The 24,491-nt window shown below is 39.8% G+C and overlaps 1 protein-coding gene across 2 annotated transcripts in view; it reads left to right on the top strand.

Moving 5' to 3' along the window:
- The window catches only part of LRMDA (leucine rich melanocyte differentiation associated), a 1,121,698-nt gene that overhangs the window by 624,612 nt on the left and 472,595 nt on the right, over window positions 1-24,491 (top strand). For both annotated transcript variants that reach the window (XM_059729751.1, XM_059729752.1), the window contains 2 exons: window positions 354-488; window positions 16,685-16,811. In XM_059729751.1, coding sequence (XP_059585734.1) covers window positions 354-488; window positions 16,685-16,811 — 262 coding nt within the window. The remainder of the gene's footprint in view (window positions 1-353; window positions 489-16,684; window positions 16,812-24,491) is intronic.

Consider the following 24,491-nt stretch of genomic DNA (forward strand, 5'->3'; position numbering starts at 1 on the left):
GTTTCCATGTTAGAAAAGTTTCATGATTCCAGCAATTGCTAACCATTTTACCACACAGCATCCATCATTTTGTCAAAGTTTTAATGTTTTGCAGTGAACCACCTAGGAATGAAAGAAAGGAGAAAAGAGTGATAAACAGCCAAATTCTTTCATTCTGTGCCAAAAATAAAAAATGAATTAAATTTAGCCCCATTTGCTCTTGGAACAATTAATGTGACATTTTTTTCTGAGTGCCATAGTAAATTTGATTGTGAGTTATTGAAATGTATGTTTAAATTGGTGGTGGTGCAAGCATAAATACTTTTTTTCATTAATGTCCTTGAATCCTTAACCAACATCCTTTGACACATAACAGAATTGGAAGGCCTATTGGATCATTTGGCTGAAGTTGTGCCTGCCCTGCAGTACCTTAGTTTGCTGGGAAACATGGCATGCCCAAATGAACTGGTCAGCAAGGAGAAGGATGAGGGTGACTACCAGAGGTACAGGTTAGTATTTAACTTATAAATACAAGAAGGCATATCCATGTCTGGATGAAAGCAGGGCAGAGTCCCAAAATAACAAATCTTCCTTTTCTCTTGGCTGAATTTACTCACTTGGTGTCACATCCATAGCATTTGATTGTTTTTTTTTTCCAATGAGACTAACTCCAGGGGCCAAATTTCAGGAAAACAGTCCGTCATTGAAACACATGGGTCATGTTTACAACTCAAGCTTGCACTTGAAAACTTTCTTTAATCAAGGTCAGAGTAAGACACTACTAGTTGGAGGACCATCAAAATCTGGCCATTAAAATAATTAGATTACAAGAGGGTTTATTTTTTTTTTTCCTCCAAGGAAAAAAATGCTTCTATCAATATATTTAACAGAAAATGATTAAAAGACCCAGAGAAAAAAAATATTTCTTTAGCTATTGTGCTTCTCTCCTTAAAGAATAGTTGGAGTATAGAATCAAACTACAAGTGTTAAAGTAGCAAAGTATCCATGTGAACTCATTTAAATGAATGTATATGGGCAGAATTAAGCAAAAGGTAGTTAGGGAATTAACACAGAACCTTGTGGAAGTCGGAAACTTAGTTAAGTGTCACTTTAGTCCAACTGAAATGTAGCTGGGAATTAGTTATATGCAATTAGGTTTATTTTTTGAATAATAGGAATAATTGTCATTGGTGGTCACAGTGATGGAATATAGATCCAAGACTGTGGAATGCCTACTGAAATTACTTCATTCTTCATATTTGCTGCCCTCTGGCAGTGAGATGGTATTATAATAAAATTCTATTTGATGTCATCTGCTTTTCTTTTCCCCAGTCAAATATGATACAGGATTTCAGGCCATGAATTTTCCACATTAGCTGACTAAAAATGGTTTTCTCAGTTAAACTGGAGCCAAACAACATAGTCAGTAAGATACCTGCCCAAGAGAGACTGAACTTTTTTTCTTATTTCAGTAGAAATTCGGAATTATAATAAAACCCTAACTATAGCTTCACACAATCAAAAAGTCTTATATATGAATACAGTTAAAAGAGTTTGTAGAAAAGTGTAGGAGACCTGAAAGGAAGTTTGTTTGGAAGTTGTGTGAATTGGAAGTATTGGTGTAATGCTAATATTGCAATTGGTTGAAATTTTGTTCAGAGATTTAAGCACAGATGCCTAGGTATGAGTATTCTATATTCAGTATTCCAGACTTTTGAGAACAGTTTCTAGTCTGTCTTTAGGCTGAAGATTTTAACATCTAACAATCTGACTTTTGAATTCAGCAGAGCTATGGTATCTTGGTTTTTGCTAAGTGGGTCAGTCTACACTTAATAACATATTTTCTCAATATTTTCATTCTGAAGTGGAAGGTATGGCTAGTACCTAGCTTACAGAAAGCCTAGTACTGCTTGCTCCATGTAAATTTATGTGACGTTTGCACTAGAGAATTGCTTTAAAATGAATGATAATTCTACAGTTTACTGTTTTTCACTTTAAGTATGTTTTCTGACACTATGTCTTCTATTAATCATTTAAGCAAAAGTAGAACCTTAAAGAAACCATTCAGAGACAAAAACCCATGGTTCATTTATTATGGCCTGAAAAAAAATTCTTATTGATTGACATCCTTGTGGTTAGGTGATATAATATTTATAATATGTCACACAGCCATACATCAAAACAAGCGTGTCTGTTGTTTCATTTCAATGCAAAATGTTGATTTCTAAGAGGTCAAGGTAGTTTTAGGTCACATTGTGGCGAACCACTGTGTCAGAAATGTGAAGTGACTGGATTTATGTATCTGTTGAAAACAGCAACGCTGATGCTTTTCCCTCTTCCTTTTAGAATTTTTTGGCACTTTTGCTGCCATAAACCAAATTAATTAAAACTGTTTATAAAGTGAATAGACTACTGATTAGTTGAATGACATACCAAAAACAAAAACTTCCTGTTATTTTCCCATAAGCACTCATTATTCCATAAACTTAGAATGTGCCAAGCAATATTATAGTCAAACAGTCCTGGAATGTTTACTTACCATTTCAGTTACTTTAAGGAGAATATTAAATGGGTGTTTACATGGATAGGGGAAGCTTCCAAAGATTTGATGTAAAGGGTTGCATTCAGGTAGATCAGGGCTAAATTTTAAAGTCTCTAATCTTCATTTTGTCACAAAATATCCTGAAAAGTGTGTAGTTTTCTTGTTAAGTATTGGCGAAAGATTTTTCAGTGAAAATAAAAAATGTGGAGAAATCCGCAAGATAGTCTGAATTCTTTTTTGTGTCACTGCATTTTTCATTTGAAGTTTAAACAAAATTAAAAAATCTAAGGGGCTAGTTTCCACATTTTCACTTTTGCTTTTTAAGGTTTCCTTTAATTTAATTTTAATCTTTAAAAAAGTATACTAACTTGAAATCAAACTAAAATATAATACATAGGATTTCAATCATTCTGAACTTTTCTCAATTCATCAACAAATTCAAATATTATTATCATCCTGAAAAAAATGATTTTTTAAAAATATTGCAATTAGCGAAAAACAATAGAAACAACAAAATTAATTCATTCTAATGTTGTCTTCCACCAAAGTACATTAAATGGAGGTTATTCATTTCCTCAGCACTTAGTATTTTATTAAATTGAGCACTGAGTTGAACAAAATAAACTACTAAACCCATAAAAAAGAAAGAATTTAGAATGAAATACCAAAGACAGAAAAAATATTTTTGATTCAAATACCTTAACATTTGCAAACTAAACATAGCTACATTTTACAAATCTTTGAAGGCTAGAAAGTAAATGTAGCTAGAAATCTCTCAACATTTTTCATTCACCAAGCCAACGAATGCAAAAAGTAAAAATTTAACCCACAGAACCCCATATAGTATTGTACATTTCTTTCAGTTTTAACTGTCTTACATGGTATTGGTGGTATAGCTATAATGCACAAATTTTAATATGCCTTGGAAAAAATAATCCTAAAACATTTAAGTATACGTATGAGTCCATGTAGATAACTTTACCTATGAATTTTTTTTTCAACAATATTTTAAGATCTTCCAATAATTGAAGGATAAAAGTCAATGGACATTGTTGGTCAAATGAGCAGAGAGGTAGTTAACTATGTATGTTAGTCTGAAGCAGACATAACAAGCAGGGTTTTGTGCCCTGGGGTAACCCTGTGAGAAAGCAGGGGGAGGGAGGAGGAGCAATGGTGGGAGGGGTATAGAAGTCTTACCCATGATAAGACCTACAAAACAGTACCTGGCTGCACAGCTGCTGCTGCCAACACTGCATGCTCTGCCCACTCCAGCTCTTGTTCTAAAAGCATCAGGGTGTCCATGCACTTGGCTGCTACTGCTGCTGTAAAAGCAGCATTGCCCAGGTGCTCTTCTCATGGGGGCATGGACTCTGCTGGTGTTGGGGATGATTCTGGGATCCCTCCTAAATTGGTGCCCATGGCTGGTGCCCCTCTTGCTCACCCCTAGGTATGCTACAGGTGTGAAGTCTGACACATGGGAGGATAGAGATGCACCTTATAGACTAGGGTTGGGGAGTTATTTGGGCCAGAAGGCCACTTAGGGAGTTTTGGTGAGCGGTCATGGGCTGGATCAACACCTCCCACCCCCTCTGCTGCAGTAGCTCACCAAAACTCCCTAAGTGGCTCTGCTCACTGCAGCCAGATGGCTGGGATGGGGCCATAGGTGGGTTGTGACTGGCATCTGGGAGTGGGATGGGCAGGTGGGGCCCAAGGCTGGGATTGTGAAGCCATGACAGCAAGGGGCTGGGGCTTGGGATGGAGGCCTGCTATGGGCACTGGTTCCATGGGCAGGGGGGTGCAAGGAGCAGATCTCAGCTCTGCCCTGGGCTCCATGGAGACAAGCTGGGACCCATGTGGGCAGAGTATGCAGCTGGGCAGAAGGGATAGGGCTGCAGATGGGCAGCAGGGGGGGATGGTGGTAGGGCCAAGGCTAGGATTTTGGGACAATGACAGTGTGGGCACGGGGCCTAGGAAAAAGCTGCAATCCGCTCCCTGCATGTTCCTGCCTGTGGAACTGGCGCCCATTGCAGGGACATGTGGGTACCAGATCGCAGCTCTACCCCAGCCCAATGCTGTCACCACTCTGTGTTTCCACCCCAGGATCCTGGCCCCAATTAGTCGTCCTGCTCCCAGACACTGCTTCCTGCCCGTCTGTGGCCTCATCCCATCCTGGTCATATACCCTGCCTGCGCAGGTCCTGCCCCCAGCCATAAATGTAGGGTGGATGGGCTTGTGGGGACATGTTCAGCGGTGGTTGCAGATCAAAGCATGACTTGCCACAGGCTAGACAAAATCCCTTGGCGCACTGGATCTGTCCTGTGGATTGTATTTTGCCCACTGCTTTTACAGACTAGCTGAATTAAGAGTTGCATGATCTTTTGTGAGCAAGAGCTCTGATGAAGTGAGCTCTTGCTCATGATAGCTTACCCATCTCTGATTCAGATAATGGATAAGATGCATCTCTACTCTGCCTTCTACTGGCTATGTGTTATGTTTGATATGATTTAGGGTTAGAAAGTAATTGCCATCTTATATCAAAATGGGAAGTTTTGCAAGAAATGTGGTTTCAGTAGAATGTGATTCAATTTTTTTATTATTGAAAAATCAAAGTGCTAATGTGTTTGAACGTCAAGAAACCCATACAATGCATAGAAAAAATGGCTATGCATGTGTGCATGCACGCATGCAAACACACGCACATGCACGCATACACACATTGTAGGGGGGAAAAGCTATGTTCTGGTTAGCACAGCTGAAAATGCTTGGTGGTGTTGTTTTTGTGAATATTATGTGAAATTTAAAGTGTGTGCGCACGCAAACACGTGTGTATGTGCCAAAAATTATTATTATTTTTTCAAATGTTGTGGTTTTAAAATGACCACTCACATCACATTTTTGCATAATGTTATTGAAAGAAATAGCCCTTGAATGACTGAGGAGAAAAAAGAACAGTATATGAAGGAGGATATTAGCCATAGGAACCCTGGGCATCATAATTAAAATAAGAGCAAAGTGAGGAAACCTTGAAAACACTTCAGTCCTAAAAGGAAACAAAAAGAGTGGTTTGCAGAACTGTGTGTATTATAAATACTTAATCTACAATCGCTACTTTGAAGATTGCAAGAAAGCAAAGGTCATGACCCAGAGATCAAAGTAACAGAAGTCAACACAATAATTGCTAGTTGCTTCTCTTGTACCTGCATTTGGTTTGTCTTGTGGGTGTATTGTTTGCAGTGAAAACTTCAAACGTGTGTTACTGAACTGTGAAAATTCATCTGGGTCAGAATGTTTTATAAAATATTTGTTAATGCTATGGGTGACCTCACCTATTTTTATTATAGAGAGATGGTTATGAGAGCTGCATGCCATGTGTGAAGTTTCTAGTGCTTGCTCACTCTTCTTTACTCATTATTAACATTTCCTGAAATGGAGAATGCATTAATAGTGCTGTCGACATGGAAACAAGGGCAAGTGGAAATAAATGGCTGAGTTAATTTAAATTAGCTTTAGAAGTACATGTTAGATAGGCTATCTTTGGAAGAGAAGAGCACATGGGGATAACCTTATAGAGTTCTCTTAAGATACTACCATAAGAAAAAAGTCCATGCATTTTGTGTGGATTAGCTTTTCAGTCTTTAAGCAGAATTGTAGCCGTATTCCTGCAAAGTGCTAATTCTTCTTGTGAGATTCTCAGCACTCTCATTTGCCATTGCCCTTGTCCATAGCTCTAGAGTAAGCATTCCAAGTTTGCTTTTTGAACTATGGAATGAACACAAACTCTGCAGAGGTATATTCAAAAAAGAATGGAAACAGAAGGAAACTTTGATAAGGAAAATGTATCAACTACCACTTCAAACACCCACATTAGAGGACTTATTGATGAGACATTGATTTAGATGAAATAGAAGGCCCACATTTTTGACAGTGAGAGTACTTAACTGCTGCTACATCTTATCAAGGGCTTTAACATTGGGAATTTATTAATAAAAATGATTTTCTTTTCTTCTAGTCCAAACAAGAAATAATTCACGATAGTCCTGCATTATGCAGGATTTGGACTGGCCCTTCTAGCCTTCTATTATATAATATGGTATTTTGTAAAAGGCAAGGATTTCTTAAGATAATATCTTTTATTGGACCAGCTATGTAGTTGGGATAAAATTAGACAAGTGTTTGAATTCAGGACATTTAAAAATAGCTATCCTTTTTGAATGCTAAGTCCTTTTGAGAGTTTCATCAGAGAGTTACTCTGAGGGCTAATGTACAAATGTTATTAGTTCTACAGGTATATAAATTGAGGCACAGAAAAATGAGTTAGTTTGACCAAATTAATGCAGCATATCAAACATAATCTTGACTGCAACTTCTCTTCATGATCACTAGATGTAGTGAGAGAGAGAGAGTCTTTCCTCTGCTCAGGCTTTTCTCTGGAGATAAGAAAGGAATTGGCTCTGGGGTCCTAATGCTGAGACTCAGCCTCAGTCCTAGAAAATTTAAGGCTATTCTCAGACAGCTTTAAATTGTACTATGGAGTCAGATTCCAAAATGGTTATTTTATGACTTCAGTCCTATCCTCTTTCCATTATGCTCCCAACACTATGCATGAAGGTCCTTCATGCCTACTTTTGTGCAAGCAGGATATTTCCCATATCCATGAGAATTCTGCTGGCCACTTGCAGCCCATTAGTTGCATATTTATACCTCTTGAGTGGTACAAAACACTTATATCTCAGTAGAGAATTTAGCTCATTGCTTTAAATTCATTCATTAATTCATTCTGGCTTTCATTGTGCTCTGTTACCAATTTTACACCAATGCAATTAAACTGACTTGTTACTGCTGATTTATACCAGTGTGAGAGTAGAATCAGGCCTTTCAGATCCTTCAGGTTTTATCATAAGTGCATCCATTTTTCTTCTAGTCACTATGACTGAAGGAAAAATAATAGTAGGACAATATCCCTGTCTGAAAAGAGAGAGGTAGATAGCTGTGTTAGTCTGAAGTAAGGCAGAAGCCAGGATTGAGATGTACCTTATAAATTAATTGAGTTCAGTATGTCTATAATGTGCATATCTACCTTGCCTTCTGCCAGTATCACTACTGGATATGGTTCCAGTACCACAGTGGAGACCAGCCTTTTTGGCAAGGATGCCACAAATTAGCCCCACACCCCTCCCAAGTACCTTTGATCTCCTTCTTCTGCCCAATCTGCTGCTCTGACTTCTGCTGCCTGTCCCCTTATTAATCTGCCATTTGTGACACAATGCCCCTGGCACTTGTGCTGTATGTTGGGCATCCCAGCCATACTTGAGGAAGAGGTTAAAATGTTCTGAAGCCAAATTCAAAGTCTACTATTCTATGCACTCATAAACTCTCTTAACTCTGTAACTTAGTTTTTTCAACCCATTTATTTAGTGCTATGAATGTAAATGTTTATAGTAAAAGTTGTAGGCTTTTAATAAAAGTAACAGAACAATATAAAACAACCAGCCAGCCAAACAAACAAAAATGGTCTTTCTCTCTACTAAATGCATACATATTTATACTTGTTGCATTATTCCAGTAGCTGAAGGAGATAGACATACATCCATTTATATAATAAATTATTATCACTCTTTATCTTTCATTTGCTATTCTTTCTCAATGCCGTGTAAGGCAAAATATAATCTACAATTTGCCCAATTTACCATGGTAGATAATGAATGAATTTAGTCCTTGTCTAAGTCTAGATGTAATGAGTGATCTTTTTTTTGGTGTGGACTTCATGGCTCCAGAACACACATTTCCTAGAACTGCCGCCTGTAATAATGAACAATTTATTAATTCTTAGCAAGAAATTCTTTGTCCTTAACTGTTAAAGTACAATGAAACATAACTCCAAGTAATACAAACTACCACAGTAGCCAAGATGGGGTCATAGGCCTGATGTAAAGGTTATTTACTTGATTAAGTTTTAGATTAGAATTCAAATGTTTATTATATATGCCGAAAATCCATTTTATTACCTTCCTACCAGGTACTCCTATAAGAACCATTTCCCTATGAGGTTGGGAATCTCTTCCTTAAATGTCAGGTCCTCTCCTGAGATTCAGTTAATTCTCAAATAATTTCTCAGGCTTGTTCAGAATAAAGGGATGCATCTTTAAGTAACAATAGATACATTGAACTTTCTAGTTTTAAATCCCTCTGAAACATTAATTTATGCACATAATAACAATGAAAGGGCTCTAAATATCATTAGCTTTATTTTACAAATGGTGGAACAAGGAAATTTGATGATCCGTCTGAGGCTCAGACCAAGACTGTTTGAGAGAGAGTATTTATTTGTGATTTGTAGATACAGAGTATTAGAATTTTCTACTTCCTTAAGGCCCAGTCCAGTTTCTGAACCCTACTTTCAAAGTAACATATGAAGGATGCCTGCCTAGCTCTTGATAGTGGACTTGAATAACCAAATGGAAAACTCCCTTTGCAAAGGTACCCCTACATGTCTTGACAGCTCTCTAAAAATTGTTAAAACAATACTAATCACATGGAACACTTACAAAATCAGCAAATGAATTGTTAATCTCCATTGTCATTTTCACTTACTGAAAAGCTGAAATGACATGAAATGCAATATTCAGTGCTGTTGTTTTCTCCACTGTGTACTGCTACAAGTGGTCTGTACTTTTATTTTATGTTTGGTATCATATGTTATGTTGTATCCTAATACAATTTATTTTGGACAAAAGACAATGTAGGTTTTCTTGCATTGTCCATTTTCTTAAATGATCATTGCCTAGAAGATAGGCCTACAAACAGAAAGAGATAAATGAGATCTTTCCTGGGATCTTTGTGTTTTGGGGGGGGGGGGGGGTTCCCCCTGATCTTGGGAGTTCACCACTTTCCTCATCACTGCAGATAATAACCCTTTCACACTACTGCAAAGATGTTAAGCCCTGTAACAGCAATCTCAGGGCTTCTGGAGCAGTACTAAATTCCAAAATGATTAAAAAAAAAATAAAATACCCAACTCCTAAACTAAAATAAACTGTGCTAAACTTAGAATGTAAAATTTAGATGGATCTTTTTTCATTAAACTGTGTTCTCTTAACTAGCAATTTTATAAGTCTAAAGCAGTTGTGATGTGTCATGCAATTTATAGATCCCAGTGCCTGCCATAAAGTGTTTTATGATGGCTGCATTCTGTGTTATTAGTAGCTGTCTTTTTCTGCAGCCATCGTGTTTGATAATAGTCTTAAAACACCCAAAATTACTTACCTGCAAGCAACATTCCAGATAGTCCCTGTTGACAGTTTGAATAAGTTTAGTGCCCTTTTGTTGTACTTTACCTTCAAAACAAACTGATTGAACCATCAATAGCTCCTGAAAGCTGACAGAGGCATGTCATCTGGTCTAACCCTCTGATAGTAGGTTATCTGTGGGAGTTAACCTCCCTGCATTGTTAACTGAAATGTTTTATGTACTATGCAACTTTAGGATACTGCTGTGATAACCTTAGTAACTAAGTCATACATCACAGTAAAGAGATTTTGTGCAACAAATAACCCTGGATTAAATTTACAAGGGTTGAATTGATATTGTAAAGTGTTCATTCCAGGGCTTTAGTAATCCTTTCTTGTATTTTTATAGCAAACTGGTGTTATATTTAGATTGAAGTTTCATTTACGTATGAAGCTGTATCTTCATACTGTTAACTAAAACATACACAAAGTCAGATTGATGTTTTACACACACACAAATCCATAAGATACACACATCATTATTATTATAGGTCCTGTTTTCCATCCCTTTTTTAGTGAAAGGAATTTGCATTGTTGGAATTTAATTTTGACTTACCTTTTAAGCTGCTTTATTTTGGAGATATTTCTATACTAATGGCAGAATAGCTTTTTAAAGTCTGGTACAGATTGCCTTTATATTTTAACGTCATCCAAAACAGAGCATCTGTCCTATTAGGAAACCTGAAAAAAATATACTTTGTCCTACCATGCAATTTACTGTTTAATTTTGTGGGTGTGGCTTTTCTGATTTGCTCTTTTAGATAAGGCCTTAATTCTGAAATCATAAAATAAAAATAAAAAGTGGAGCAGTGTGGAGAAAAGATTTAAAATTGTCCCATAGAAACAGTTCTATTATAATTCTAAGCTCTCATAAAATGACTGAGAGACTGACATTTAGGGCTGTGATCCAAAGTCAGCAAAGATGACAGTACTGTCTTAGTCTGTTGTCATTTTTGTTGCTGCCTGCTTTTTGATGGCATCTTTCATTCCATCATTAAACATTTGCTGATTTCTTAATACTGATGTTTTCTTCACCTGAATATTCATCTTTTCTCACCCTACACTTAGTGGGTGTCTTTACTCATTTTGAGCTTTACTCTTGACATATTGTTTCCTTCTGTACATGTCTTCATTTGAAAGAATTTGTTGTCATCAGACCTTTTCTGCCAGTAACAAGAGACGGATGCATTCTTTTACATTGAAAGATAAAGGCCAGCAGAGTGTTTAAAAGGACAGGAAAGAAAGCCAGAAAAAAGGGGAAGGAATCTGAGTGTGTTGCAGTATCCCAGAAATATAGCCAACTGAACAAATTGTCTAGGGACAAGTTCTGCTTAGCAAAGTGACTTTTCATCTTACATTGTTTTATTATTATTTCATTGAAGTGCATAGGTTGAAGATTCATATTAAAATTTTAGACAACTCTAATGTGCGTCGGTGAGCATATTCAGTTCACTTGTTAACAATTTACAAGGCCATTTGCCTCAGAGGAAACGTGTATCTGACTGAAAGGATGCTTTGTAGCATTTTATTTTGTCTGTGTATAGAATGGTTAAATAATTGATAAAAACTTAAATGTGGTATATGTGAACTCAATTGCTCTCACAACTCTGAATGTAAGGCCCCCTCTACATGTACAAGTAAAGGCACAATGGGATCTTATGTGTGATCCACACAATCATGCCTCTGCCATGCCATACATGTACCCTGGTCTTGGGCTCCTCCTGCACTGGCAAGAAGCAAGTTGCTGCAGCTGGGAACCTCCCACAGCTTCGTGGAGCTCCCAGCTGTGGGGATGCCCCATGTACCCCAATGACTGAGACACTCAACTGCTGTTATCTCCCAGCCTCAGAAACCTTTTGGGATGGGAGATCACAACTGCTGGAGAGCTCCTGAAGCTGGAAAACTGCAGCAGCTGCCATCTCCCAGCCCTGGGAGCTGCACGTACTCTTGGGGCTGGGATATCACAGCTGCACCCCGCAGCTTCTGGCACTGAGTCACACTTGTGGTATCCAGTGTCTGCAGCTGCTAGAACCTGCATCCCAGCAGCTGTGGGGTGCTGCCAGAACCCAGAGTCAACAGCTGCTGGGGATGAGAATGCCCTTAGTTGCAGGACTTCCAGCCCCAGCTAAGCATGATACACCCCTGAGACTGGGAAGACCCTGCAACACATGCAAATTAAAACTCAAAGGCAACCAGCCATGAAGTTAGTACACATTTTTTAGGTCTAACTTTATAGCTGGTTGGAGCTTTTTATAGTACAATAGGTACCTTGCATGTGTAGTTGGTCTCAGGGTAATTGTGCTATACCTGTAACAGGTAGAGGGAACCTAATTGGATCTCTTTGAACTGATGCAGAAAAATATTTAAAAGGTAACTCCTGTCTTTTAATGTAGTATTATTTTTTCTATTTAAAATGTACTTAGATACATTTCCTGACATTTTGGCATGTGTCATTTCCTTCAAATGCCAGAGGATAATATAAGAAATGGATAACACCATATTTATTTGAATATAAAACAAGGAGTGAAAACAGAAATGACAATTTTCATCCAATCTGGCTATAGAAAGCAGTTTATAACTGTGACCAAACAAATGTGCATGGCTGCACACAGATTAAAAAATAGTTGATCTGGTGAAAATCTGACCCCTTATTGCATGCGGTTTCAGATGAGGACATTTCAAAATGTAATGTCTTTTGTAACTTGTGTCTGTGGAGCTTCCAGCCTGTCACTGTTTTCAGAATGGGAGAGGGCAAGGGAGCAGAGGGAGTTCAGGCTGGGGTTTTTTCAACCCCCCCCGGAGGATGGGGTGGGTGTATAGGACCCCCCCATGAGGTGTGTGGGGGGGGGACTCCAATTCACCCATCCCACCCTTCAGCAATGTTTGGGGAGTTCCAAGAATGAGCTTCCTCTGCTGCCTTTCCCCCTCCCATTCTGAAATGGTGAGCACTGGCAGAGAGCTTGGCTGTTGCTATGGAGTCCTGACTTCAGGCTCCTAGGCAGCGCGTAGACTCCCCTCCCCCTGGAACCAGCAGTGAACTTCTGTTTGGTCTGGGGTAATGTAAGTCAGAACACTTTGCAGAAATCCTTCTGAGTTACAGCTGGGAGCTGCTGGGAGCTGCACTTCTGTCTCTACCCAAGGTTTTTTCCTTCAATCAGCACTGGGGGGAAAAGCCCCTCATTCTTATATTGCATATGATCCAATACCCCTCCACTCCCATTAAATGCATTAGCTATCATTAAACTGCTGTTAGAAGCACCATGTGCTCAGGCATGGAACCCAACTATGAAGCTGATTGAATGTTCCTGAGCATGCCCAGTAAAACACCTGGTCCATATTAGGCAAACACACTGATGGGAACCTTTTGTGTATGTGTGTGCTTGTGTGGAGGGAATGGGGGCCCTTGAACAAATGGGCAGTTGTTCCCCCAAGAGAGAATGAGCACCAGGTCTGGAGGTACTGCAATAGCAGGGCAGCATTTAGAGGGGTTGAAACAATCTCCAACCTCCCTCCCTAGTGCCAAAAATGTTGATAGGAACTTTTGTGTGAGAGAGAGCCAGCCTTAACACCCCACCCTCCTCTTTGGTGCCAAAAATGTTTATTCTTAGCCAAAGGCTAAGATGCTGATGGGAAGCTACCACAAGCCTAGGCTGGTACAACCCATCTGAATAATGGCCACTGTGCTCAGTACCCCTCAGCCCCAATTCTGTTTCAAGTCATGATGAGTGACTACATCAAATACATTTTGAACATCCTCTTCCCTCTCACAGCTGAGTTGGGCTGTTCTTTCTTATTTTCAACGATTTCTGTTTCTTAATGAGCTATACCTGTCTGGTAAAATCACCAAACATCTGTGTAACTAAGGGGCTCTATCGCTTCCTCTCTCAGCCTGTCATGTGTGATTAACGGGGATCCTTGTTTTCCATGAAAAAAAAAAAAATCACAAAATCTCTGATAAAAATGGCAAATTCTTTGATTAAAGCCCCAAAATCAATGATTAAAATGAAAGGCGACTATATCTATATATCTATATATACATACTTATATATCTCGGTATCAGTTTAACACAATGTTTTCTTGATATATTTACAATTTTAAAGCAATTTGGAAGAATACCAGTTCCTCAATCACCATAATAAAATAAATTCTAAATACCTATAAATTTTGGTGTTTGATCTTGGGTTTTTTCATCATGGAAAAAATGATGCCCCCTGCCCCCTTAGGTAACAGAATGCATGTCCCGGTCCCTCACTTTCAAGCCACAACCTCTCAGCCCTGCCAGTACCCCTCATCCCCCACCCACAGCCCCCTGCCCCCCCCCCAGCCCTGTTGCCGGAACTACAAGGCCAGGGACCTGGGTCCACAGCCATCTCGCCCCATAGTGCTGAGCCCCAGCTGCTGCCTTTGGGAGGCAGCAGCTGCTGCAGTGGAGCAGAGTGCAAAACCCAGCTCCCCACCCCCATGCTGCCTGCTGCCTGTGAGCTCCATGCTGCCCTTGTGAGGCATCCCCCACCCGTGCGGCACCAGTGGGGTCAGTGGTGCAGGCTTGGCTCCTCTGCTACAGCCATGTGGCAGGAGATTCCTCATCAGGGCAGTGTGGATCTCACAGTGGCAGGGAGCTTCCCTACACTGCTCCGCTCCACCCTGCTGCACTGGGAGGTGCACCCACTAGGTTGTGGAGGCCCTGGGAAGGGCAGCAGGGCAGGCAGCCTGAGCCTGCAGTGGTCAAGCTGTAGCTGACCTGCCCCCACCCTGCGCACAAGTGTGGCGGGCATGGGTCTTCCCTGCCCCCTGGGAGTATGCACAGCGGTGGGGACATCTGGCCAAGCTGCCCATGGTCTTGTCCCACTCCCACCTGAAGGCCTCTACCTGCACATTCTGGCCCTGGGCCCCAAACCCAATACACTCCCTGGCTGGGCAGCAGCTCCAGACCCAGCCCCAACCCTGCCCAAGTCCCTGCCTCCCTCCCTATGGGGGCCTTAATCCCTGCCCCCACCATACTTACCTGAGGGAGCTGTTCTCCTGTCTGTCTGGTGGCCATGCGCATATATATGCACATGACACCCCCTGCCTGACCACCCTCCTCCTCCTCCCCCCCCCCCCAGGCTCGTGCAGGCTGGAACTCTGCCAGCCTGCAGAAAGCTCTTTGGAAAAATACAAAAGCCATATGTTTCTTTCATTAAAATGAAAAATCTGTGTTTTTTTTCTGTTTTTCCATGGGAAACGGAAAACCCAGATCCCTGGTAATTAGTGTGGCCTTGCCCTCTATGGGTTGGAAGCAGACCAGGGAGCTTTGCACCTTATCTGCATATACATTTCTGGAGGGTCCCAAGACTTGTGACAAGAACATCCGGTACCAGTTGTGAGTGGGGGATAATTAGCACATGGATCCTTTGTGGGGTAGTATCTAGAATACATGCATGTACTGAGCAGTGCTGAACTGTGGGATCACCGTAGCTGTGGAGTAATATCATGCAGAGTTTGTACTATGTATAAGTGGGTACAAAAGTGCTCAGAAGTGTGTTTATGGAGTACTTTGCTGATACTTGCAGCAATTTTCAACAAGTTATAATGCATCAATTCTGAACAAGTTTATACATACCCAGTAATTTGCATATATACAAATCTTGATGGATATATTTATTTAAAAGTCAGTGTTTTTCAGTCTCTTATATTTCAAATTAACAAGGGGGGAAGGAGGAGCAGGCAACTGCTGCAGTTCTGTCTCTGGCCTTGAGTCTGGCTTGGGACCAGAGTCAGACCAACAGTCATTTCCTGCTCCCCTCTGCTTACCCTCTGCAACTTCTACCCTCTCCTCTGTCCCTTTCTCCCACTTATTGTCATGTGCAACTCACTGCTACATTGTGCTTGGGGAGGGAACAGTGACTGAGCAGGGTCTGACAGTAAGTGGGAGCAGGAAGGCTACAGGGGAAAGAAGTGGCATGGGAGGGGGTGGCAGAGGGCAAGGGGGTTACCTGACCACCACCCATCCCCATGACTGTTTTTCTTGCTGTAGCAGTGGGAGGGCCATGAATTCAAGAAAGTCTTCTGATTCTACACTTGGAAAATTATAACAGTTTTCTAAATGTTCCATATATAGATTCAAATTATTGGGGTGTGTTCATCTTGTATTCAGGGTTGTCTTATATTTGGTTTAAAATGTGATATAATTATCAGTTGGATTTACTGTCCAGATGTTTATGGGAATACCCAAGGAAGAAGCTACGCCTGGGGAATATTATCAATCATCTTTCCATCTTTTCCTAAGAAAAGATTATCATACTTTCCTCTTTGCAAAAGTCTGTTTCACATATGGTTGACTAAATGTAAATAACAGGTACTTGAGATGGTTAGATATTATCACCTTTTCCATGCTTTGGTGTGTTGTCTTTCTTTCTGAACCAGTCCCTGTTGTTTCCTTCTTTACTTGAGGAATCAGTGGTATGTTTGGAGCTTTTTGCATTGTGCCTTTAACATCTAGTTAGAGAGGACTAGTGAAGGATCCAGACAGAGGCTTTGAATGTGATTAGCCTTCAAAATGGGTGTGTGTATGAATATGGATTTCTGAATTAAAACCTGATTGTGGAACTAAGCTGCATGAAGAGGGCCCATCTTTATAACAAGGCAGAATTGCAGTCCTATTTTCAAACTTTGTCTGGGTCATATTGAAACAATAATATTTGTTGAGTATTGCAGCTGAACAGAAAAGTAGGATCAGTTCCCTCAAAAGACGGTCGTAGTCTAGATTCCAGGTAGTAGGTAAACAGGTGGGGAAAGGAAAGGTCATTATTATGATATTTTGAGTCATTTAATTTGTGAAGATAGCTTTATCTATGAGTGTGGACTTTAACTTGAAACGTCCTTTCATCTCTGTTAGGTATTTTGTTCTACACAAATTAACCAACCTGAAATTCCTTGATACTCGGAAAGTAACCAGAACTGAGCGTGAGGAAGCCTTGGTAAGAGGTGCCTTTATGAAAGTGGTTAAACCCATGGATGCTCAGGTAGGAAATTCAATGGCTGTTATAATTTCACATTAATACTGTTTTGTGTTGCTTCATGAGTCAAAGATAAGTAACAACTCAATCATTAATGCATTCACTAACCAGAAATGTATCTTTCGGATATCTAAAAGGTTGGTGAATGCTATTGCCACATAATGGATAAGACACTTTACAGGCCACACAGGGCGCACCCACACATGCTTGCAGCCGCTCAAATAAGAGCAGAACAAATTTGAGTTGGGGATTTTTGCCTCAGCGCAAATGTCTGAACATGCACTTTGGTGTGGGGCAAGTTGTGCCACTTGGGGCAAAATAACCCTGCCCAGCTCCTCTGGGATCTGTACCCAGGGGTGTTAGAGCCTGGGGCCAGCACCCGTGCTGACCTCAGCAGTATAAAAACCTGCCCTGTGCTGGCCCCAGCAGTATAAAAACCTGCCATGGCGAGCAGCTCAGGGCTGCTTTCCCTCAGAAGCTTCTGAGGCCTGGTCATATGATGTCTGGGGACATTACCTCTTGTGCCAGCTGGACTGCTGAAGCAGCCCTAACCTGGAGTGACCCCTGCACCATCTACCCACTGCAGCAGTCTGGCAGTTGGGGCTGCTGCCTGGCCGTGACCTGCTGCCACCTGCAACAGCATCTGCCCCTTTGGACCTGTGGCCCCATGGCTGCGCCCCTGCCAGACCCGGATGTGGTGCCTCCGTTCTACCATCTGGGCAGCTATCACCCAGAATACGTGCCCCTTATGGTGGCCTGCTTTGAACTGTCAAAGCGAGTCCTCTTGGCCCCAAATGGCCAAGAAGTCAGCCACCTCATCTGCCCTCCAGCTGGGTCCCCAGTGCTGGCCCTGGACAGGCTCCTCTGCCCGGGTCTCGCCACTTTTCTCACCAGCAGAGATCCTGGTGTTCCCTGTTTATGAATTGCAAATACTTTTGTAAGGAACCCAGATTCTCTCATTATAATACCCAAAATAGTGTTCTTCTGGCTCCAGGCCACTTAGGCTGACACCCGGGGCCCCACACTGGGCTGGGTCCTGCGTGCATGGGCTCCATGCCCCATTGAGCCGGGCTGGTTCCATGCACACAACACCTGGCTCGGCACAGCAGGCAGTCCCTGCAAGCGGCACCACGCTGGGCTGGGCCCGCATGATGTGGCACAGGCAGTGCTGGGTGCCAAGCAGCCATGCTGCCCCACACAGTGTTGCACCATATGGGAGAGATGTGCCAGGGCCCTGAGCACCCCAACAGCTGCTGCTGCTATTGGTGAGCTGTAGGCCGTGTGGGGGGGGGCACGTGGGCCCTGCAGGGGGTAGGCAGAGGACCCACCCCTCCCAAGCTGCCCCCCTCACAGTCCCCCACACTCGCATCCCCCTTACCTCTTCATCCCCCCACCCCCTACTTACCTGAAACAGAACCCAGGTCTAGGTCGCTGCAGCCTACACTGCTCCTTGACCCAGATGGGCAAGGTGCGGACATAGAGATGCTCTGGCTGGCTACCAGAGCATCTCTTTAAAGGACCTGAGCCTCCAGTTGCCTCAGGGCACAGTCCTGCCCCACTTTTTTCTGTGGGTTATTTTTTGATACCTGGATATCTGGATACCTCAACTGCTTTGAGACTCAGCAAGAGGCATGTGTGGGCTTGTCTGGATGTGCCCACATTGGCTAATAACCTAGGGATGGGAGAAATGATAGTATTTTTTGTATTTGGCAAGATCAAAAATTTACTGTGTCCATGGTCAGGACCTCATAGTTATGGCTGTAACCTTGTTTCATTCAACTAAGTAACCAACACATGCAATCAGGATCAAAGGAATATTTTGCTCTGTCTAAAGATATATAACAACTGTGTGAAATGTTGCTATAGAGAGAGGCAATTTTTCTGACAATTTGTCCCCTGCCATGCATGTTGTGCACAGATGTCTGTCTCAGAGCTCACACCTATGGTGTTTATTGACCTTTAGTTTACCAGCTGATTCTAATTTGATACAATGTAATTTAATGTGGTGTCATATTAATGATGGTGTTGATGATGTTGGAAAGACAGTTTCTCTAATCTGCGACTCAGATGCAAGCTCTTTGATACCAGTTGCCACAAAGTTGGGCAAATTGCACGCCTTTGACTCAAACAGAATAAGGATGTGATTTTTCCAGCATGCGTTCTTTCATGGTTGATTGGTACAAGAAATCAGCACCCCTAGTTTTGCTATGTATTTGTAGTATTACAAATAGCTCTTGAAATGATTAGCTATCTAAAAGTCTTTTCAAGTTTCTAATCTAGTAGCATTCTGCATGCTGTTTTCTTCTCTAAAATTTGTCATCAATAATTTATTGCAGATTTCTGATAATGCTGAATAATAATGCAATAGTTATGGAAATACACTATCTTTGGTGGCATAACAGTGTTTCTAGATAAATTCATTATCACCAGTACAGTTGTAATACATAACAAATTAATTCAGACTGATTCATTTTATAACTATTAAAATGTTAACAGTTCTTCTGATTTAGGCATAGGTTTGACATATTGTTTACCAGTGCCTTTAGCTATTTCAGCTTTTATAACAGTCTGTAATAAATGAAATAATTTATTTTTAAGCTCTTGTGAAAGGGATTCCTTACTGTGAGCAGCCTTTACTAAATCCTGCCATATGCAACAGTTGAAATGTGTAAAATATGTTGTGTTTATGCTGTCTGCTTCTTATAATCATTTTCATTCTATCTGATCAGATTTTATCACAGCTGCATAGTTGTGAAGTTTTATTCTAATACCGTTGAGATAGACATTCTTCATTTATAAATCTGTTTGAATTTTGATCAACTGAGTAATGGAGGAGAAGGATATTTGCTGTTGTTTAAACTTGAACCTACTTTACTGAATGTTCTTTCTGATTGTAAACTAATAGGTAAAAGACAGGTGCTTGACACAGATGTGATACAGTCTTTGTTCTTTATATTGATAATTGAATCCACTGTATAGATTTGAATTATTTACCCACTAATGTTAAACTGTGTATTTATTTTAAGAATTTTCTTGGCACAGGGCACAGATTTATTATTGTTATAGTCATGCTGAAGTTTTTTTAAATTGTTCATTGCAGAATTGCTGATGACATCTAGCATAATAAAATCCCTTTTGCAAATGCATTTTAACGGCATGCCTATTGGGGTGCTACAAAATTATCATCATCATCATACAAAATTACATGCTATACAAATAGCTACTTTAAAATAAGAAAGAGTAAATTGGATTTGAAAGACATTGAAAGAAACAAAATAAAACAGAAAAAAACCAAACCCCTCCAAACAATTGTTCTGAATTGGTACACATTTCTGTGGATATTCATGTTTTTGTATCTATACGCATTCTGTATGTGTGAAAGTATTCCTAGGTAGAAGGTGTATACTTATTGAGAGATACATTGGCCACGTAGAAATACTGTGGGAAATCAGTTAAAGCACTGTTTACCCACATTTATGATGAAAGAGTATCTAGAATGAAAACTTACATTGTATGACAGAAATGAGTGTGAGTTAATTTGGTAAATGCAGATTTTTTTTTTTCAGTAGCAACCACAGTGTATGAGCGCACATGTGTGTGTGTGGGGAGCTAGGTTGTGGGAAGTGTTGAGTGCATGGGAAGATACTAAAAGATACCTTGTAGAAATCATTTCCATAGTGCGTACATAGTACCTTATTAGATCTATTTTTCATTTTAAAAAGTCTAAATCTTAAATCTGTTTACTTCCCTTACAGTAAGTAGGAGGTAGTACTGCTTATTCAGCAGAAAAAAGCAAAATGATGATATGAAAAGGCTGTGATGTGGGGAGTTGCTTTCATTTTATTCTTGACATAAAATATTTGGGATAGCAAAATGCCCCACTAAAAATAAGAGGTACATGAATTGAAAATAAAGGCCAAAAAAAAAAAAATCCATCTGCCTAGCTGTGCTTATTCAAATGCAGAAATATCTAGCAATCACCAATCATCACAAAGTCATAAATATTTTATTTTGTATAAATTTCTACACTTTCATTTATGCCTTTAGTTTTTATTTTTTTAACAAAACACTTCACTGTCTTGTGCTTTGCTTCATTTCATCCTTTGTTTAAAATGCATCTATTGGTGATGTGACTGCCTTTGTGGAGAGATGTAGTCACTTATTTAAAAGCAGTTTAATGTTACAATACACTATTCCATCTCTCCATGTAAAATGAACTAAACTTCATTACTCCATGATGTTTATATTTTCTTTTGTCAAAATATTGAACATAGTATCATGCTTGATTTTAATAAAAACCTTGTTAGCCTTGCTGGATAAGGGGCACTGAGCCAGATGAGGAAGCCTCGTTTAATGACCAGACCATGACCTCATTTCACTGGCATAAGTATAGATCAAAGTGGAAGATGCCTGTCCAGTGTGAAGTGTGTTTCTGGGCATGACAGCACTTCACATTAGAACGACAGCTCAAGAATACGACAGTCAAAATTGCTTAATTATGTCCCAGCTTTGTAATTATGCATCCTTGCTCCTGCAAAGAGCACAGTTGTCATTTCTTTGACATAATTATTTAAAGCTGTACCCTCCTTCAGTTATAGCTTGTATATGAATTTTGCTACCAACTCTTTAATCTTTAAAACTTAAAGATACAGAACAGGCCAGGGTTTGTAATCCTACATCTGAGGATTTCCTATATTTCTATGCTGCATATGAATTGAATAAACAAAACAAACAGATGAATTATCCAAACAAAAAAGCATACAAATATGTGATTTAAAAAGCCTGTCCATTTATGCAACTATTTATCCAAATGGTATCATATTGGAGTGGAGAGGGGGTGTACATGCATGCATGCTCCCTTCCCCTCCCCCCTGCACACACCTCCCTGCCAATATGATACAGTTTGGTTAGTTACACACTCTCTCTCTCTCTCTCTCTCTCTCAGGCAGAATGCATACACATACATAACTTAGTCCCCTAAAAGTATTACAATTATATACCATATATCATATTTATTTGGCATAAAATACATTTTATGGCTCCTTTTATTTGTCAGTGAAGTTAGAAACTTCCTCCTTATCCTTAGTGCATTTTTTCAGTTTCTGTTAGATAATATGGACAGGATGCACATCAATAAAACTTGTAATTCAGCTTGCCTGACCAAATCTTCAACTGATGTACACTGGCATAGATCTAATGAAGTGACTTCATTTCCATGGGACTGCATCAGTTTTAATCAAGGGAGGATCTGGCCCTCTATGCTCAAAAGAAACTGTATACAGCTAGTGACTGAACTGCAGTTATTTGAAAATTGTCTTCATTGTTTGGTAGTGTTGGAATGATGTTGTAGCTGTAATGATCCGGGAGATACGTGCAAGGCAAGGTTTTTTGTGGGTTTCTACTTGTCATCTTCATTGTATGGTTTTCTCAACTGTCCTGTTCTTCAAGCTGTAGGCTCGTGACTTTTATTTATGGAACTTGGCTTAGATTTCCTTTTTTGTAAATAACTAAGAGGAACCAATTAAGCAGCAAGCCAGGATGAGGTTATGGTTGTAATGAGAAACCGTGATTCATGTTCAAACTATTGTTTTCCAACTTGCTTTTTTTTAAATCTCTCTCTCTCTCTCTCTCTTAGGTAAAGACAATATTTATCAATGCCACTATAAGTAGTTCATTTAACTTAAAATCTGTTGTGTGTGTAAATTTCTGAAGCTTGTCAGTATGTTCACATCTGCACATGGTAACAAAAATAGTACTTTGCTCTGATAGTGGCCAGTTTTATCATCTTTGATTTCTTAAATTACTTCCAAAAATGCAGGTATGATTCTTCCCTTAACTATGTACTATCTTTAATGCTTCTTGCATCCCATTTACTGAATCAAAGACCTGCCTTTGTGTTTGTTTATGAAAATAATAAGTGATAAGATGCATAAACAGAAGGTGACCAATGAGTAGAAAGCTTTCATTGCCTCTGGATGCTATTTATTTTCCCATTAAGAAAATCATCCTGAGAGTTCATAATGTGGACCAGCAGTACTTACACTACCTATAGAGCTAAGGCTCTAAAAAGAGTTAAGATGCATTGTGCCAGTGAATTGCTGTCTAGTTAAGAAGCCTCTTGAAGAGCCTTGACATAATAGACTTGCAAAAGTTCCTTATGGTCCATTGTGTCAGAGTTCCATGCACTAAAATGGAAAGAAATCATGGATTTAAGACTCCCAACTAGACTGTGATGCAGTAAATATAATGGCTTTAGAAAAGACATTGCAATAAGTCATCTTACCATCGGGCACAGGGAAGCACCCATCTTGCACAGTTTTAAAAGTCGTTAAATATATGCTTGTACAAGAAACCATAATACATTATTGGGTCACAGATCCATGTCCTAATGATTCTTTACCTTTGGGAAAAAAGAATTTTTAATGTGTCAAGTATAAAAAGTCACAAACTACATCTTCATGTTAATGAAAATTTCAGTGTCTTACAAGGAATCGTTATTGCCTTTATGTTAAGGAATTGTACCATGTAATAGGGATTGCTTGGGTCAACTTACCAAAGGCTAGGACAATATTAAATTGTAAGTTTTAAAAGTTCAATAAAAACTATTTAAAAAAAGAACTAGATATAATCCCACACAAATGCTGTGAAATAATCATAAGACTGTGAGGTAAATTGACAGAAACCACAGCATTCAAGAACCTTGTGTAGAAAATATCATATAATTGTCCCCAAACAGTGGGTGATATTTTTACATGCTATCATACTGAGGCAAAATAGAGCTAGATGAAGTGTCAGCCTTAACTGAGAATACCCTTGTTTTTTTTGGTTTCAATAAGATTAATGTACTTATAACACTGTAATAAGAAGTGTGTGTTGCACAACAAGACATTTCCCACTTAGCAAGCGTTTTGCACTCTAAGAAAATTGACATGAAACAAGCACATATTCTCTAACATATACCTTTGCAGCCCTTTTCATTCTCCATTATTTAACATGCTGGGGAAGTTAGATTTTTGTATATGATTCTTCTAGTTTATCTCTAGGCCAACAGTGGGAATACTTAAAACAAAACCCAACTTATTATACAAAAAAAAGAAATCAGGTGGTGCGCCTGCTGGGTCTTCTGTCCTCCTAGCTCCAGCTGCCAGCACAGCCTGTACTGTACATAGGAGCATGGCAGGAGTAATAGTATTGGTGCTGCTGATCTAGTTGTTTTTACTGTTTATAGCCACTAATAGCCTCCAGAGAATTTCAACATGCAGCAAGCTGGTAGCTCAAGTAGTAGTAAATGCCCATTTTAGCAGAGCACGTATGCAATTAAAACAAGACAAAGGATTCATCCTCTTTTCTTCTTTCACTCTTCAAAACCCATTAGTAGAAAACAGAGTACAGTGATGACAAAATAAAAACCACTGGGCATGTAGTTGGAATAGAAATAAAGCACTCTACAAACGTGCATAGAGATGTGAAGTAAGTATATGATCCTATAGAAACAGGAAGGTGGCTCAGAGACGGAAAAGGTAGTATAACGCAGGTACTGGTGACTGGTTCTAAACATCAGCATTACATCATGGAATATATTAATCCATTTGGCATTAACTGACTTCAGTGATGATTAAAGGCTTGGAAGAAGAATACTTCTTACTCCTTAGGCCAGCCAAACTGAAAGACAAGTAACTGCAGATG

This window comes from Alligator mississippiensis, chromosome 6 (genome assembly GCF_030867095.1).
Source record: "Alligator mississippiensis isolate rAllMis1 chromosome 6, rAllMis1, whole genome shotgun sequence".
Classification (NCBI taxonomy): Eukaryota; Metazoa; Chordata; order Crocodylia; family Alligatoridae; genus Alligator; species Alligator mississippiensis.